General features: G+C 30.7%; 3 protein-coding genes and 1 long non-coding RNA gene across 5 annotated transcripts in view; 1 reads left to right on the top strand and 3 right to left on the bottom strand.

The window, feature by feature from the left end:
- LOC113787652 (protein ABA AND ROS SENSITIVE 1-like) overlaps positions 1–15024 on the bottom strand; it is a 19229-nt gene that overhangs the window by 1135 nt on the left and 3070 nt on the right. The window lies entirely within an intron of this gene.
- Positions 2515–9025, top strand: LOC101510095 (tRNA threonylcarbamoyladenosine dehydratase 2-like). Of its 2 annotated transcripts, XM_004509185.4 has the most exons (11): positions 2517–2694; positions 2774–2823; positions 3992–4085; positions 4773–4920; positions 5680–5892; positions 6083–6217; positions 6613–6747; positions 7007–7222; positions 7419–7543; positions 7751–7808; positions 8784–9025. In XM_004509185.4, the coding sequence occupies exons 1-11, from the start codon at positions 2600–2602 to the stop codon at positions 8892–8894; spliced, it is 1380 nt and encodes a 459-aa protein (XP_004509242.1). In that variant the 5' UTR covers positions 2517–2599; the 3' UTR covers positions 8895–9025. The 2 variants fall into 2 exon arrangements, with proteins under 2 accessions (XP_073219886.1, XP_004509242.1); XM_073363785.1 differs by lacking the exon at positions 2774–2823 and having other exon boundaries at positions 2515–2746; positions 4021–4085.
- LOC105852493 (uncharacterized) lies at positions 9345–10422 on the bottom strand. The gene is made up of 2 exons (XR_001144388.3): positions 9988–10422; positions 9345–9873 (listed from the first exon to the last, which is right to left on the bottom strand). It is a non-coding gene; the product is annotated as an uncharacterized lncRNA (long non-coding RNA).
- LOC101499525 (uncharacterized) lies at positions 11556–15006 on the bottom strand. Its single transcript, XM_073370726.1, has 8 exons — positions 14901–15006; positions 13915–13995; positions 13689–13828; positions 13319–13412; positions 13140–13206; positions 12471–12533; positions 11928–12389; positions 11556–11808 (listed from the first exon to the last, which is right to left on the bottom strand). Exons 2-7 carry the CDS (start codon positions 13983–13985, stop codon positions 12312–12314), a joined length of 513 nt encoding a protein of 170 aa, XP_073226827.1. The 5' UTR covers positions 13986–13995; positions 14901–15006; the 3' UTR covers positions 11556–11808; positions 11928–12311.

The raw sequence follows: 15024 nt of genomic DNA, 5'->3' as shown, positions 1-15024 counted from the left end.
TTTTTTTTTTTTTTTTTTTTTTTTTTTTTTTTAAATCTGGGTATTTTACGTGAACTCATTTCACGTACCTTCTGAAGTTACCTGAACTTAGTTCACGTATGTTTAAAAAAAATTAAAAATCTCAGACTTTACGCAATTTGAATTCATGTACATATACGTGAACTCAGATTGCGTAATCAATGGAGTTTGAAACTTGAATCCTCATAGTATACGCAATCTGAATTTACGTACACCTACGTGAACTAAGATTGCGTAATCATTGAATGTTGAATAACAAGTCATGTGAATTGAAATTGCGTAAACATCTCAGTATATACGCAATCTTAATTCACGTATGTGTGAATTAAGATTTTGAAATAATTGAAGATTGAAAATCAAACCTACGTGAACTCAATTTCAAGTTTACGTGAAGTGAATTCCCTCATAGTGTACGCAATCTGAATTCACGTACACCTACGTGAACTAAGATCGCGTAATCATTGAATGTTGAATAACAAGTCATGTACGTGAACTGAAATTGTGTAAACATCTCAGTATATACGCAATCTTAATCCACGTATGTGTGAATTAAGATTTTGAAATAATTGAAGATTGAAAATCAAACCTACGTGAACTCAATTTCAAGTTTACGTGAAGTGAATTCCCGTACGTGTACGTGAACCGAGTTCACGTATATTTTCTAGAATCCAGTTTACGTAAACCTACGTGAACTTAGTTCACGTAAACTTAGTTCACGTAAACTTACGTGAAATTGAATTCACGTAAATGTTAGCAAAATATTGAATATGATTAATGATGATTGATGGGGATTGATGGTGATTGATGATAATTAATGATGATTGATCGAAGAAGAAGAAGAAGAAGAAGAAGAAGAAGAAGAAGAAGAAGAAGAAGAAGAAGAAGAAGAAGAAGAAGAAGAAGGAGAGGGTAATTTGGGAATATTAATTTTTTTAAACATTTGAGGGGTGTGGAAGAAGAAGAAGAAGAAGAAGAAGAAGAAGAAGAAGAAGAAGAAGAAGAAGAAGAAGAAGAAGAAGAAGAAGAAGAAGAAGAAGAAGAAGAAGAAGAAGAAGAAGAAGAAGAAGAAGAAGAAGAAGAAGAAGAAGAAGAAGAAGAAGAAGAAGAAGAAGAAGAAGAAGAAGAAGAAGAAGAAGAAGAAGAAGAAGAAGAAGAAGAAGAAGAAGAAGAAGAAGAAGAAGAAGAAGAAGAAGAAGAAGAAGAAGAAGAAGAAGAAGAAGAAGAAGAAGAAGAAGAAGAAGAAGAAGAAGAAGAAGAAGAAGAAGAAGAAGAAGAAGAAGAAGAAGAAGAAGAAGAAGAAGAAGAAGAAGAAGAAGAAGAAGAAGAAGAAGAAGAAGAAGAAGAAGAAGAAGAAGAAGAAGAAGAAGAAGAAGAAGAAGAAGAAGGAGAGGGTAATTTGGGAATATTAATTTTTTTAAACATTTGAGGGGTGTGGGTAGTAAATTAGGGGGTGTTGGTAGTAATATTGCATCTCAAATCATAACATAAAATCAACTAAATCAACAAAAGGGCACAAGTTACTAAAGTTCCAGTTTTTAATAAAGAATAGCAAATAAAACCGTATGGGGTGTGAATTTTTAACTAAAGTAATATAATGAGTAAAAAAACTAACAACTCAATAAATAAATCGACGTTTGTAAACATATATTTTGTTATTTTTTAATTAAATAAATAAATTAGGGTTTTTTTAACTCTTTTTATTTTTAAGTTTACTTTCTTCAAATCTATAAATATTAATATAATTGTCTTTTGATTTGTATATATGGAAAATTGAATGGTTTTGATGGGATAACAATCTAAAATTGTTATACATTTTCACTCCACTACTTTAAAAAAATTAAATAAATTATACAATTAAACCATTTATGTCCCTACAAGATGGCATGAAAGAAACATATGGTCTTAGAGTCATTATAAGAGACTAAGGTCTCATTAGACAGGTTTTTGATTATGTGTTTTAAATTTTTTAAAAATTAAAATGAAATTTCAATTTTGAATTTTAATTTTTAGTTTTGGTTCTACGTTAAGTTTCAGTTTTTTTTTAAATAAAAAAAAATCACTTTTTTTACTTTATTTATAATGAATAAATTTTTATTTTAAAATTAATTTTTTTAATTTAAAATTAAAAACTTATAGATCAAACAAAAATTAAGAGAATATAGATCTTTATAAGTGTAAATTTTCTATCACATTCTACATTAAATTGTTTTATTGATTTTGATTAAATAAAATGCATTAGTTTTTACTTTGTACAAAGAATCAAGATTAATTATTATTTACACTTATATATATATATATATTTTAAATTAATTATGATTAAAATTAAATATTTTTAATATTATATAAATTAAAAAAATTAAATTTTTTTTGAAAGGAACATAATGAAATTAACTCAGAAATAAAACCTGAAGAGATGATTAATGTAATTAACAATCACAAATTTTTGTATCTGTCTCTATATTTTTTGTTACAAAATATATATATACCCTGGTTGAATCGAGTTGGAGCATAGTCTTGACCCGGACCCGTTATACAAAACACACAAACCAGAAAGTGAAGAGAGAAACAAAAACCTCAAAACATGGAGAGATGCAAATGTTTGGCTTTGGTAGGAGGTGGTGCTCTTTTAGGCTCTATCTCCACCATCTTTCTCCTCAAGCTTCTTCAAACTCAAAAGTCAGTGTTTTCTTCTTTTATTATTGGATCAAACACCTTCTGCAACTTAACTGTTTCTTCCTTTTTTATGTTTTTGCAGAAGAGGTGTTCGGAGGAAATGCAGTCAAAATGGTACTGCTCAAATTAATGGTGAGTGTACTTTGTCAATTTCTTTTGCTTGATTCTAAGTTTTCCCTGTTTTTGAATGAACCCTTTATCTTTGCCTTAAATTAAAATATTTGTATATCATCAAAATTGTACAAGTATCAAGTTGTAACCAATAACCATACCATATGTCAATGCTAAAAGGGATTATGTGGATTTTGAAAATAAATTGTTTTTGTTTTCTGTGTTGTTTTCACCTACAAAAATTTAAAATAAGAAACAAGGTGTTAGTTTTAGAGTTATAAATGAAAATAAGAAATGTTTTCTGAAGCCTAACATACCCTAAAGCAGACATTTTATAAAATTTAAATGTTAAGGGTGTGGTGTATTTGGTTTTAGAAAACATTTTATGTTTTCGTCTTCAGCTTTTTACTTTTAATAATTGTCACATTGCTTTCACTCTTTCAAAGGTTTGCAGAAGAATTATATTCATTGTTTTCTTTACAAATATTTGAAAACATAATACAAATTAAAAACAAGGTGATTACTTTGTAGTTATAAGTAATATGTGAAACCATGAGATAAAAACAGAAAATATTTTCTCAAATCAAACAAGCCCTAATATTTGGTTCCTATGGGTGCAATATTGTATAGTGAACCCAGATAGATGATGCAGTGAACCCTTTTGACATGTTTAATGTGATATTTCCACTCTCACTGATATTGTTAGCAAATTAAATAACTGAGGGCAAAGTATAGCTTCTAAAATTTAGTGTTTCTAGTGCAGGTATTCCTATCTATATAGTAACGACACGTCAAATTGAAGGCGTGTCTGGTGTCCGACAATTCCACATACATTCAATTATTTTTATTTTCTCAAATTATTACCGGCGTTTATTTGTCAGTGTCATGTCTTGTGTCTGTGTCAGTGCTTCATAGATACCTATTAATGGTTAGTTTGTGAGGTGTTCTAAGGGTTCAAGGCACAGTGTGTTTACTACTTGTTATAAACTTATAATAGCTCAATTCCCTTTTTTATATTTAGAATTGTGCACATGTAAAGATGCCTGTTAATGTGCTGTCAATTATAAGCAACTTGTTATACCTGACCAATGAATGCTTCTGTTGCCTATGTCCTACTTTCCCATCATAAACTTAATGAGATTGTTGTTTTCTGTATCCTTTTAATTGTTTAATTTTGTGTCTTCTCCAGGTTTTGAGGGATGCAAGGTTGCTGGAAAGAAGAGTGATAAGGTGGTTAGTGACGATCGTCTGAAAGATGAAATTGTTTCTGAACACCTGACTAGGTATTGCATGTTGTTGCCAATTATTTTGACATTTTCTCTGCTGAAATGATTTCTGAATGTAAATGCTTTTGTGCTGTTGAATTGAATCATTTGGTAATACCTGCTCTAAGGACCTGCAATCTAATTTCTATTTGTTCACAAGCTCCTATTTTAGTCTATGTGGCTTGGCGTTTGTTTTAGGCACTCATACATCAAATAATATACACAGTCTTTATGCTTAGAGCTAATTATTGTAGTCTTTATGGCTTGGTGTTTGTTTTAGGAACCGTTGTCAAGTAATGGCTATAGTGTAGCGGATTTTAAACAAATCGCTATTGTTTCACAATATGCTGTAAAGTACAAACTGTTGTCAGATAGCGGCGATTAAGCACTGTAGCGTAGCAGAATTTGAACAACTCTCTATTTCTCGTGATCCACGATTGACAACATTGGTTTTAGTTTGGACATGGCATGAAATATTTCCGCCTTGTATATCAATAGATGTCTACACTTTACATGTTGACCCGCCATCTTGGATATCTAATTAAATGTTACTACGTTGATTCAATCTTACTGTGGGAGCTTGTTGTTTAGTTAATGCATAAGTTTTGTACTTTAGGGCTTTTGTATTTTGTTATGTTATATCTATCTTTTCTTGGGTTTCTATTAACATTTTTTTTTTGGGTGGATTGTTTCTGCTGTAACTAGGAACATTCAGTTTTTTGGGTTTGAATCACAACAGAAGGTGAGTGCGTCATATGTTGTGGTGATTGGTCTTGGAGGGGTTGGCAGTCATGCTGCTTCTATGCTCTTGAGGTCGGGGATTGGCAAACTTCTTCTTGTTGACTTTGACCAGGTTTTTTAAGCTGACTCATTCTCCCCTTGATAATGTTTATTTTTTTCCTTTATTCTTGTCTGGCTTTTTATGTGTTTTGTTTGTGCGTCTTTCCTGCCTGGTTTGGTTGGTACTCGATCCATTCATGTCCAAATTTCTCCAAATGGCTATTACATACTCCTTCCGTTCCTTTTTAATTGTCGGTTTCTTTTGGAAAAAAATTGTTTCTTTTTATCTGTCGTTTTCAATTTTCGATGTTACATAAACTACTTATTTGTCAATTATATCCTAACCTTACCAGTTATTTTACACTTATATAACTAGAGAGAAAATAAATGTGAGTGGACCGATGAAATCTAAGGGTATATTTGAAATTTGCTTATTACTCAAAGCTATTTCTTGGTTTGTGCAGAACAACCTTAAAAGACATGTAGATAGGAATATAGGGAGTAAAAGTTATGGTTCTCGAAATTTGTCATGGTTGAAGATTTTGATGCCACTGACTATGAGAAAATTATGTTAATTGCTGTGAATCCCCAATATCATGTATCTTAATGTAATTTGAGCTTTCGTAAATTTGGCTGGAAATCGGATGACATACTTGAAGTGTAGGAACATATAACTTGTGCAAATTTTATAACTATTATAGTTTAAGAAAAGTAACAAATTGGAGTTTTGATTGGAAATAACTTATCCTTCTTGGTGTTTTGCTAGTCTAGCTAAGAATTTGTATAGGAATTTGATACAATGTGAGTACTTATTTATTTATTAAATGAGAAGGTTTCTCTTTCGTCACTAAATCGACACGCTGTTGCGACAAGAGCAGATGTTGGCATCCCCAAAGCTCAGTGCCTTAAGGAGCATTTCTTATCTATCTTTCCGGAGTGCCAAATAGATGCAAAAGTTATATTATATGATTCATCTACCGAAGAAGAAATTCTCTCAGGTCACCCTGACTTTGTTCTAGACTGTATTGATAACATTGATACCAAGGTATCCTCTTAATTTTCCTCCTTATTTTGACTATATTGTTATTGTTATAAGTTTTGAAGTTAAAGTATTAAACAGACACTAGGTTTTTCTCTTTTGCTCGTTATCGTAAAAAATAATTCTTACTCAAATGTATGGAAGTTATAACTATAAGTTTTGAATTTTCAATTGCTTGATTTGTTATATGTAATAGGTGGCACTTCTTGCTGCATGTGTACGTAGGGGCTTGAAGGTTCTATCTGCAACAGGGGCTGGTGCTAGAGCTGATCCAACGAGAATACGCATTGCTGATCTAAGAGAGTCTACTAATGATCCATTATCTCGATCGGTAATGTATTTTATAGATCTTAAATGATATGTTAATTGCGTTGGCAGTTTAACACCCCGTCTCTCGATTCCTTCTATATGTATTGCATTTCCACACCATGTTCGAATTACTATTTATAAAAGAGAGTGCTAGCAACACACTATTTATGCAAATAGTATATTAAATTATGAGGAAATTGTTATAATTTTTTCGGTTTTATCTTATAAAATGTCTTGTCAATATACAATAATATTTAAAAAAGGGACTCCATTTGTGTCCATTGTCCACAAATTCCAGCTAGGTGCCAATTAGTTCAGAACCGATTAAATTCATATGTCAACTATGTTTTTCTTTGTTCTTAATTTCCTATTATTAGTATTATGCATGTAACTCTTACTGCAATCATACCTACGTAGGTAAGACACCGTTTGAGGAAAGATCATGGCATTGAAGGTGGCATCCCTGTTGTGTTTTCTTTAGAAAAACCCAAAGTTAAGCTGCTTCCATTTAAGGCTCCAAGTGGAGAAGAAGAAAACCCTTCCGACTATCAGGTGATTTCATCAGTTTTTATCATCCATTGATAGTATCACACTATCACTATCTATTTGCGATCTTTCAATACTGTTGTTAATAAACATCTTCCCATTGATAGTACTTGCTTTGGAAAACGGCTTTTTAAAACTACTGTATAAACAGTTTTTAAAAACCAAAATACAGTCAAACAAGCCTGAAGTGTAAATTTTTTACTTTCCTGTCAAACCACCGTTAAAATGTTAGCTATGAATTCTGATTTCTAGGTCCTTTTGCCAGATAGTTCCGGGTTTTAGGGTCCGTATCATACCTGTTCTAGGCACCATCCCTGCAATATTCGGGCAAGTTATGGCTTCCTATGTTTTGACGGATTTAGCAGGATTGCATGTTCAAACAGAACCTGTAGTCAATTTTGACATGGATCATTACCATATTCTTCATCAACGACTTATTGAGCACGAGGAATCGATGTATGGAACTGCCATGCAAGTGCAGGTATGAAGCCTACCATGTTAACTTTTTGTTCAATTACAACTTCCTTTGCTGTTAAATGTGATATCTTAACCTTTTCAAGAGGTTCTTTTAAAAATTTAGGATCAATTAAAATGCATATATAAAACTGTCCTGGTTTGAATAAAAATTAATGAAATTGAAATTTCTTTTGTTTATCATTTTTGTTTCGGTTTTATAGGTAGATGTTGAAGAAGTGATGTATATTGCTAAAGAATTATGGCATGGAAGAAGTGCTAGAGAGCAGATTGCGAAAGACGTTGGACGAGGAATGTGGCGATCAATTAATGAATTAATGCTTGTGAGGTAAGAGATGGCTTTTTTTGATTCCATTCTCATGTTTCCATTCTTTGAGTAATGTAGTTTTCATTTATATATATACTTTCATATGCTATGTTATCTCAAATGATATATTACCTACATTAGTATATGTGTCAGTAACATTCTTTCTCAATCTCTTTTCATTGGAATTTCTCTAACTTAATTATTCTATTCATTATTTTTGTTGTTAAGGTGGGACTGCACAAAACCGGCGTCTATTTCAAATTTGATTCTTTTGAAATTCAAAGAGGTAACTCAGTAACTCCATCATATTGGTGAAAAGCTCAATTTGTCTTAAGCTTTTATTTAGAACTAAGATTCAGCAATATGTTGCAAAATATTGCTATAAAATTGCAATTGGTTTGGTGTGAATAGTACAAAGGCTGTTATACAAAAAATGGTGGAGAGGTTTTCTCGTAATCATGTATATTATGGCATAAGTACATTTAATTGAGATAGCACATATTCTAGAAAAGAAGATGGAGTATGATGTTAAAAAAAGATGGAGTATTAACTTGGGTGATTCTAGCATGTGTGAAGATCTTTTAAAGACCCAACAAGGAGGGTAAATCATATAAAAGGATAGTATATTTATTAAAGGCAAGCAGAGAGAAGATCTAGAAAGTTATTGGCCAAACTAGTAAAAATAAGGCTAAATTACAATTTTGGTCTCTAAAGTTACAAATATTAGATCATTTGGTCTTTTCTGTCGGTTTTTATTTTTGAGTTTGTCAAATGTTTTCTACGATGACAACGAAAAACCGAAAGAAAGGATCAAAGTAGATTTTAACGTGCTGGAATTAGATATGTTTATTTGGCTATTATGCTCTCTCTAATTCACTAGCATCACAATGAATTATTATAATCTTTATAGGGTTAAATATATTTCTCTGTTACTATAAAATTGGCAGAATTTGATTTGGCCTCTATTCTAAAAAAAGTTTTATTTGTTTTATCCTCCTAAAAAAATACAAAAATTATGTGCTTTTAGTCCCTGATAAGAAACTTGCGAGTGACCGAACACTATTTTTTGTTAAATACAGAGACTAAAAAGAATAAACAAAATTTATTGGGATCAAAATAAAATTTTGCTAATTTTACAGGAATGAAAAATATATTTAATCCTTTTTATAGACAATATTTTGACTTTTTAAAATCTTTAATCCTTTTTATAGATAATAACTTTACTTTATATGATACATAGTTATTTGTGTACTGTATTCAGGTGGATGAGCATGAGTCACGGACATTGGATGATATACAGGAAAAGGAACCAGAGTTTTACAGTAGAGTGACTACTGTATTAAAAAGAGCTGAAAATGATTTTGGATTATGACATTAGAGGACTATAACTATTCCCCTTGGTTTAGTGTTGTATTTCTAATAGGCTGCTTTTCTTTTCTATTTTGGTTATACACTTTCTCCTCCGTAATAAAATATAAGTAAAAAGAATATTTAAAAAGTTGATCTATCTGTCTAATATTTTGTTGTTTATATTTCATTTACAAGGAAGTACAGTCCAAGAGGCAATTTGTTCTTGCTGTAGAATGTTTTGGAACCAATGAGTAAGGTCAATGATATAATATTCTTATTTCTTAATTAATAGTAACATTTTTGTTAAAAAAAAGTTGGAATTCTTATGAGTTTCTTAACCTTTCTAACTCTTGTTATAATATTTTCTTAGTTGGTTCGTACAAATGAAATACAAACTAATATATATTGCGCTTTCTATGTACAAATGATCCGCATAGAAAACTGCATGTATGAATAATCGATAGAAGTATAATTGACATTTCAAATAAAATTTAATAGAAGTAAAAATTGAAGTATGCATGTACATATGAATAGAAGTATAATTGGTCTATATAAGTATATGAATGAAACCAATCCTAGACAAAAAAAATAGTGATCTGTGTTAATTACTTTTGAATCGTGTCAATGATCCTAAAGTTATAAGGATCCTAAATACATTTGGAGGGTACTTCAATCTTCTATTCTATTTCCATACACTTGTTTCCCTTTTTCATGTCCCTCTATCTCTATAGCAGCCAAGGCCAAGGGAAGGGTTATTGTCAATAGGTATTTCATTCTTTCCCTTACACATCTAATCAATTCTAGAGGCAAAATCAATTGTAGTCTTGAATCCCCAAACATACAAAAATTGATTTTAAGTCTTCAAAATTACTTTTGGCTCTCCCAAAACGAATACAAACATGCACCAAGAGACTTACTCCTCTACTTCTCCGTATGATGAAAAGAGTTGCAGCAAGTCATCGCCGCAACCTAATGCTGGAACGTTCCTCACAATCAAATATCTGCAAACTCCCAAAAATAGAAAAATCAAACCATATATGATGAGGGCATAAGTTAAGTAATGAAAGAAAACAGTTTTTGTTGGCTAAATGGATAAGAAGACAAAGAAAACAGACCTGGATTCATCGCAAACGGTGTAGACACGAACTGCAGGGGACTCGTCTTTGCAACGAGGCATCTAAGAATGATTGAAAGTCTTATATATACCTAATTAAAAAAAAAAAGTTATACATGTGATTCGTGAAAACCACAAATTAAAGCACTAACAAGGCTCTTGATATACAATACATTAAGGGCATGTTTGTATTAGTTTATTTGACTTTATCTAGTGGCATAAACACTTATGAAAACAGCTTAGGATATGTCTATAAGTTATTTTCGGTTAATTTTCATAAGCTTAAAAGATTATACAAAAACAGTTTAACTTTACTTTTGTGCTATTAAAACACATAAGCATTTAAATGCTGTAAGCAGTTAAATAAGCTGTTTATCCATCCAAATAAGTGATCCTTAGCTTAATGTCAAACTTCAATTTCAGGAAAAGAGAGAGTACATAGAAAACTGAAAGTACCTCAGTCGTAGACAATCACGGTAATACTAGAAGCGATGATTCTCGTTCTGTTTCACCGCATTGGCGTATGAAGCAAAAATCAGTACCGATTGGAAGAATGTAACCGAAACCCTAACAAAGGAAAGGAAATAGTACCTTAGAAAGCTCAATATCACTTTTATCAATTGATGAAAAATATGAAAAATCATTTTTATATATAACTTTATGAAAAATTAGTTTAAATAATTTTCTAGTATTATTTTTAGTATTTTAATATATTTGTTTTAACTTTTTTTAATGATATTTTTAAATAATTTAAATAAAAAATTATTTTAAAAAATTATTTATAAAAATTATTTTTGAAAAATACTTTTTTAAAAAAAGATAATTTTTATTGTGTAAGAGAATCTTTAATAATGAATATGTATGTTATTGAATATTATTTTTTCAATTGACAAAAATAATCTGAAATAGTTTTTGTTATTTTTAAATAAATTTTTATAAAAATCATATTTAAAAATAAAATATCAAAATCGTCTTTTTAAATCTAAAATAAACGAACCCCACGATGAAGATTTATTTTATTAGGTTGGAAGAATTATCATGCGAATAAAGATTTGAGTGAGTATCTTAGCGGGAAGGATAACATGAGGTTCATAATATAAGTATGTGGATTAATAAATCTGTTAATCTTGTTCTCTTTTTGTAGGTGAAATTATTACTTCATCCTTCTAGCAATAATCGCATTTTGATTAAAATAAAAAACAAATGTTAACTTTACTGTTAAAAGAAAATAAAATGAATACAAGAAAAGGGCAACTTTAGATAGATATTGAAAAGTGGGTACAATTGCTTAGTGTTAATAATACTTCTTTTGTCTTAAAAAAAAGAAAGAAGCTTATTTGAACAGTACTTCACAAATATTAAAAAAAAAATAGAAAATAATAATTTTACTTTATTTTATTTATTAAGAATTAGTATATTAATTATTACCGTTAAATAAAAAATATTAAATTAAAAATAACATATATAATATTGATTAAATATTACAATTAAAGACAAAATTTTAATATTGAATAAATAGAGTGATCAATTATGTTTAAGAGTATTATGTTTTGAAGTAAAATATTGATATTCATATCAATTAACTATATTAATAATTTATTAAAATAGTAATTGATGTAACTCAAACAAGGTTTTTGCCCTATTTTACAAAGACAACTAATTTCCACAAAATGGAAAACAAAACTCAACCAGAAGCAAGTTAATATGGATACATTACAAATTTCAAACTACATAAGAGCTAACAAGAACGAGTGAAATATCTACCTCTAGGTAAATGCAAGAGCACAGACACTCCAATGGAATTCATAATACACTTTCACCCCTGCACAAAAGACAATAAACTCAGATGAACTCAAATCCAAGCACACAAATCACAAGCAAAATTAAGCCTTGATGGTGAAGAGACAGAGTGTGAAGAAGAGAGCAAGAGAGTTGTTTTACCTTATAACATTAATTCGAACAAATCCCAAAAGGAGATCGATCTTGAACCAGAAGGAATGAATAGAGCTTGAGAGAGAGAGAGAGAGGAAATCCGATAATGTAGGGCTCCATTCTGATATTAGTAGTGTACTTTCAATTTGCAAAGGGTAAATAAATCATTTCATTTTTTTTCTTTTGAGTACCTCAATTTGGGGAACTCAAAAAATACATATAAGATGTGTTTGAAGAGTTTTTTTTAAATATTTCCCAAATGTCTTTCCAATTTTCTATAAAACTCCCAAACAAGGAGGAGGCTAGCCATAAGCCTCCCCCTTCTCTCCAAAAACCTCTCAAACACAACCTAAGAGAACATCACAATTACCTAAAACTTTTTAATTTTACACATTAAATCCTCCTCCTATTATCAACTCGTGCTTTTTTTGATGTTGATCCAGCTTGTAGATGCTCGCCACTGGATTGAATCTGGATGAGAAGAAGATATTGTTTCAAAGCTCAACACTATAATAGACTCCAAATCATATTCTTAAATAAGGTACACATTACCTTATCAAGCTTATCCCTGACAAACCTCACTGTTTGATTCATGGAACGGGAGGGAAAATAGTCCTGTTTATAGAAACATGTTATGTAAGCATCAGGTAACAAAGGTTTCCAAGATGGAAAATTAATTTCCAATAGAGATATGAAGATAGCAGAACAACTGAAAAATATTAGTGTATATAGACTTCTTACAATTGATCCTCAGATTCAAGCTTGATTAAACAACATGTAATGCAAATAAACTATCTGTGGCAATATGTCAAACAGATGTACTTTTATTACAGCAATCATACACGAGTACATCATAGAAGTTCAAAGAAACAATGGTAATGTAGTTACAAGGTTGGTTCCTGCCAAGATTCGAGAGCTTGGCTTCTCCCTTCCTTTCCTTAATTCAAAATAACCCCATAACCCCCTTTTCTATAACTTCCCTATTTATTATAATTCGTTAAACACACAAACTGCCAACACATAATAAAAATTGCACACATAATAAAAACTGCACAATAACTGTTCCTTAATTAGAGGTCTAACACATTAATTTCAAGAGAGAAGTTTGTTCATTCTCCCAAAACAATTCTTCCAATTCAAAGGAGATAGTAAGTAGAAAAGAATAAAATTATTCACGTGTATATTATATTATATAATAAAAATAAAAAAGAAGCAACAAACCTCATTAGAGGAAACCATTCTTTTTGGAAGATTACCGTCGTTTGACTTTGCTTCAAATTCTGCATTTCTACAGTTAGGAAAAATGCCCAATTATACACCTTATAGTTCAACTTTATACACATAGCCTTAGCTTTAAATGGAAGCAAGAACTGCAGAACTCTTTCAGAAAAATCAATTACCTTTGATTAGGATTTAGATGTTCTGATAAGCAACTGGTGCTTGATGTAATTACGGACCTAGAGCTTGAGGCAATAGTCTCTTTGGATCTTCCAGCTGAAGTTGAAAAAGAAAACCATTACAGAAATTCAATAACAAGCATGTGTAAGTCCTATATAGTGGTTTTGTCAAATAGTGGTTATACCAGCACTATAGCTATAGCACAGAGGAATTCAAAATGGTTCCGCTACAAACTCTCAAAGAGTGGCTATAGCCACTGTAGCACAGTGGAATTTGAACAAGGCAATATTTCTCACAATCTGATATTGATATCACTGCAATATAGCATGCCAATATATAAAATGTGATAGCCATAGTAAGCTTTAATCTTACGGTTCAGTCGAGCTAAAACCTCCCTTCTTCTAACCTCCAATTTATCCTTTGTATCCGACAGACTCTCAAAATGAGGAGCATACGAAACCTGTAATCGGTTTCCGAGGAAAACAAAATCATCCAATTTTCTTTTCGCAAACCTGCAAATTATAAGTCATCCTTCTCAAACACTCCATACCCTACTCTTAAATTCATAATAGGACTACTTTGTCTAACAAGGAAAAACCTGGCATTGCTGAAAAGACGAAACTTGATCCAATAAACATCGGTGAATTGCTCACAGTCTTCTGCGTCCATTGGCTTACACCTAAAAAGATAACAAAGAAAGATTCAAAAAAATAACCAACAAGAAGAAGAAATCAGGAAAATTGATTTTGATTGATTTTAGTATTAAGTGAGTTTACAGTAAAATGATTATCTTTGGATGTGTTGTTGACGTGAAAGTGAGTTTAACAATAAATTTGAGTGTAAAATTTATGTTTGGATGGATGAAAGTAATCTATTTACTTTCCACTAAAAACTCCAACTAAAATCCAATTCATTCATCGTCCAATCAGTAAAACTCAATCAAATTCATCCATTAACAAATTTTAATGGATGGATATTCGATCCATTCATATGTAAAACTCACCTAATATTACATTCAAAAAATATTGTGCTTTCTTTATCAAAAATAAAAATAAAATAAAATAAAAACTAATATATATTGTGCTTTCTATGTACAAATGATCCATACAGAAAACTGTTGAATAATCGATAGAAGTATAATTGACATTTCAAATAAAATTTAATAGAAGTAAAAATTGAAGTATGCATGTACATATGAATAGAAGTATAATTGGTCTATATAAGTATATGAATGAAACCAATCCTAGACAAAAAAATAGTGATCTGTGTTAATTACTTTTGAATCGTGTCAATGATCCTAAAGTTATAAGGATCCTAAATACATTTGGAGGGTACTTCAATCTTCTATTCTATTTCCATACACTTGTTTCCCTTTTTCATGTCCCTCTATCTCTATAGCAGCCAAGGCCAAGGGAAGGGTTATTGTCAATAGGTATTTCATTCTTTCCCTTACACATCTAATCAATTCTAGAGGCAAAATCAATTGTAGTCTTGAATCCCCAAACATACAAAAATTGATTTTAAGTCTTCAAAATTACTTTTGGCTCTCCCAAAACGAATACAAACATGCACCAAGAGACTTACTCCTCTACTTCTCCGTATGATGAAAAGAGTTGCAGCAAGTCATCGCCGCAACCTAATGCTGGAACGTTCCTCACAATCAAATATCTGCAAACTCCCAAAAATAGAAAAATCAAACCATATATGA

This window comes from Cicer arietinum, chromosome 7 (assembly GCF_000331145.2).
Source record: "Cicer arietinum cultivar CDC Frontier isolate Library 1 chromosome 7, Cicar.CDCFrontier_v2.0, whole genome shotgun sequence".
Classification (NCBI taxonomy): Eukaryota; Viridiplantae; Streptophyta; class Magnoliopsida; order Fabales; family Fabaceae; genus Cicer; species Cicer arietinum.
This window is presented reverse-complemented; position numbering and strand designations above follow the sequence as displayed.

Excerpts from the sequence above, each read along its gene's own strand:
- LOC101510095 (XM_004509185.4), top strand. The coding sequence starts at position 2,600 with ATGGAGAGATGCAAATGTTTGGCTTTGGTAGGAGGTGGTGCTCTTTTA. Across the intron at positions 2,695-2,773 it reads AAGCTTCTTCAAACTCAAAA|AAGAGGTGTTCGGAGGAAAT; the intron begins GTCAGTGTTTTC and ends ATGTTTTTGCAG. Across the intron at positions 7,223-7,418 it reads GAACTGCCATGCAAGTGCAG|GTAGATGTTGAAGAAGTGAT; the intron begins GTATGAAGCCTA and ends TCGGTTTTATAG.
- LOC101499525 (XM_073370726.1), bottom strand. The coding sequence starts at position 13,985 with ATGGACGCAGAAGACTGTGAGCAATTCACCGATGTTTATTGGATCAAG. Across the intron at positions 13,413-13,688 it reads GGTTTTAGCTCGACTGAACC|CTGGAAGATCCAAAGAGACT; the intron begins GTAAGATTAAAG and ends TTTCAACTTCAG. Across the intron at positions 13,207-13,318 it reads CATCTAAATCCTAATCAAAG|AAATGCAGAATTTGAAGCAA; the intron begins GTAATTGATTTT and ends TCCTAACTGTAG.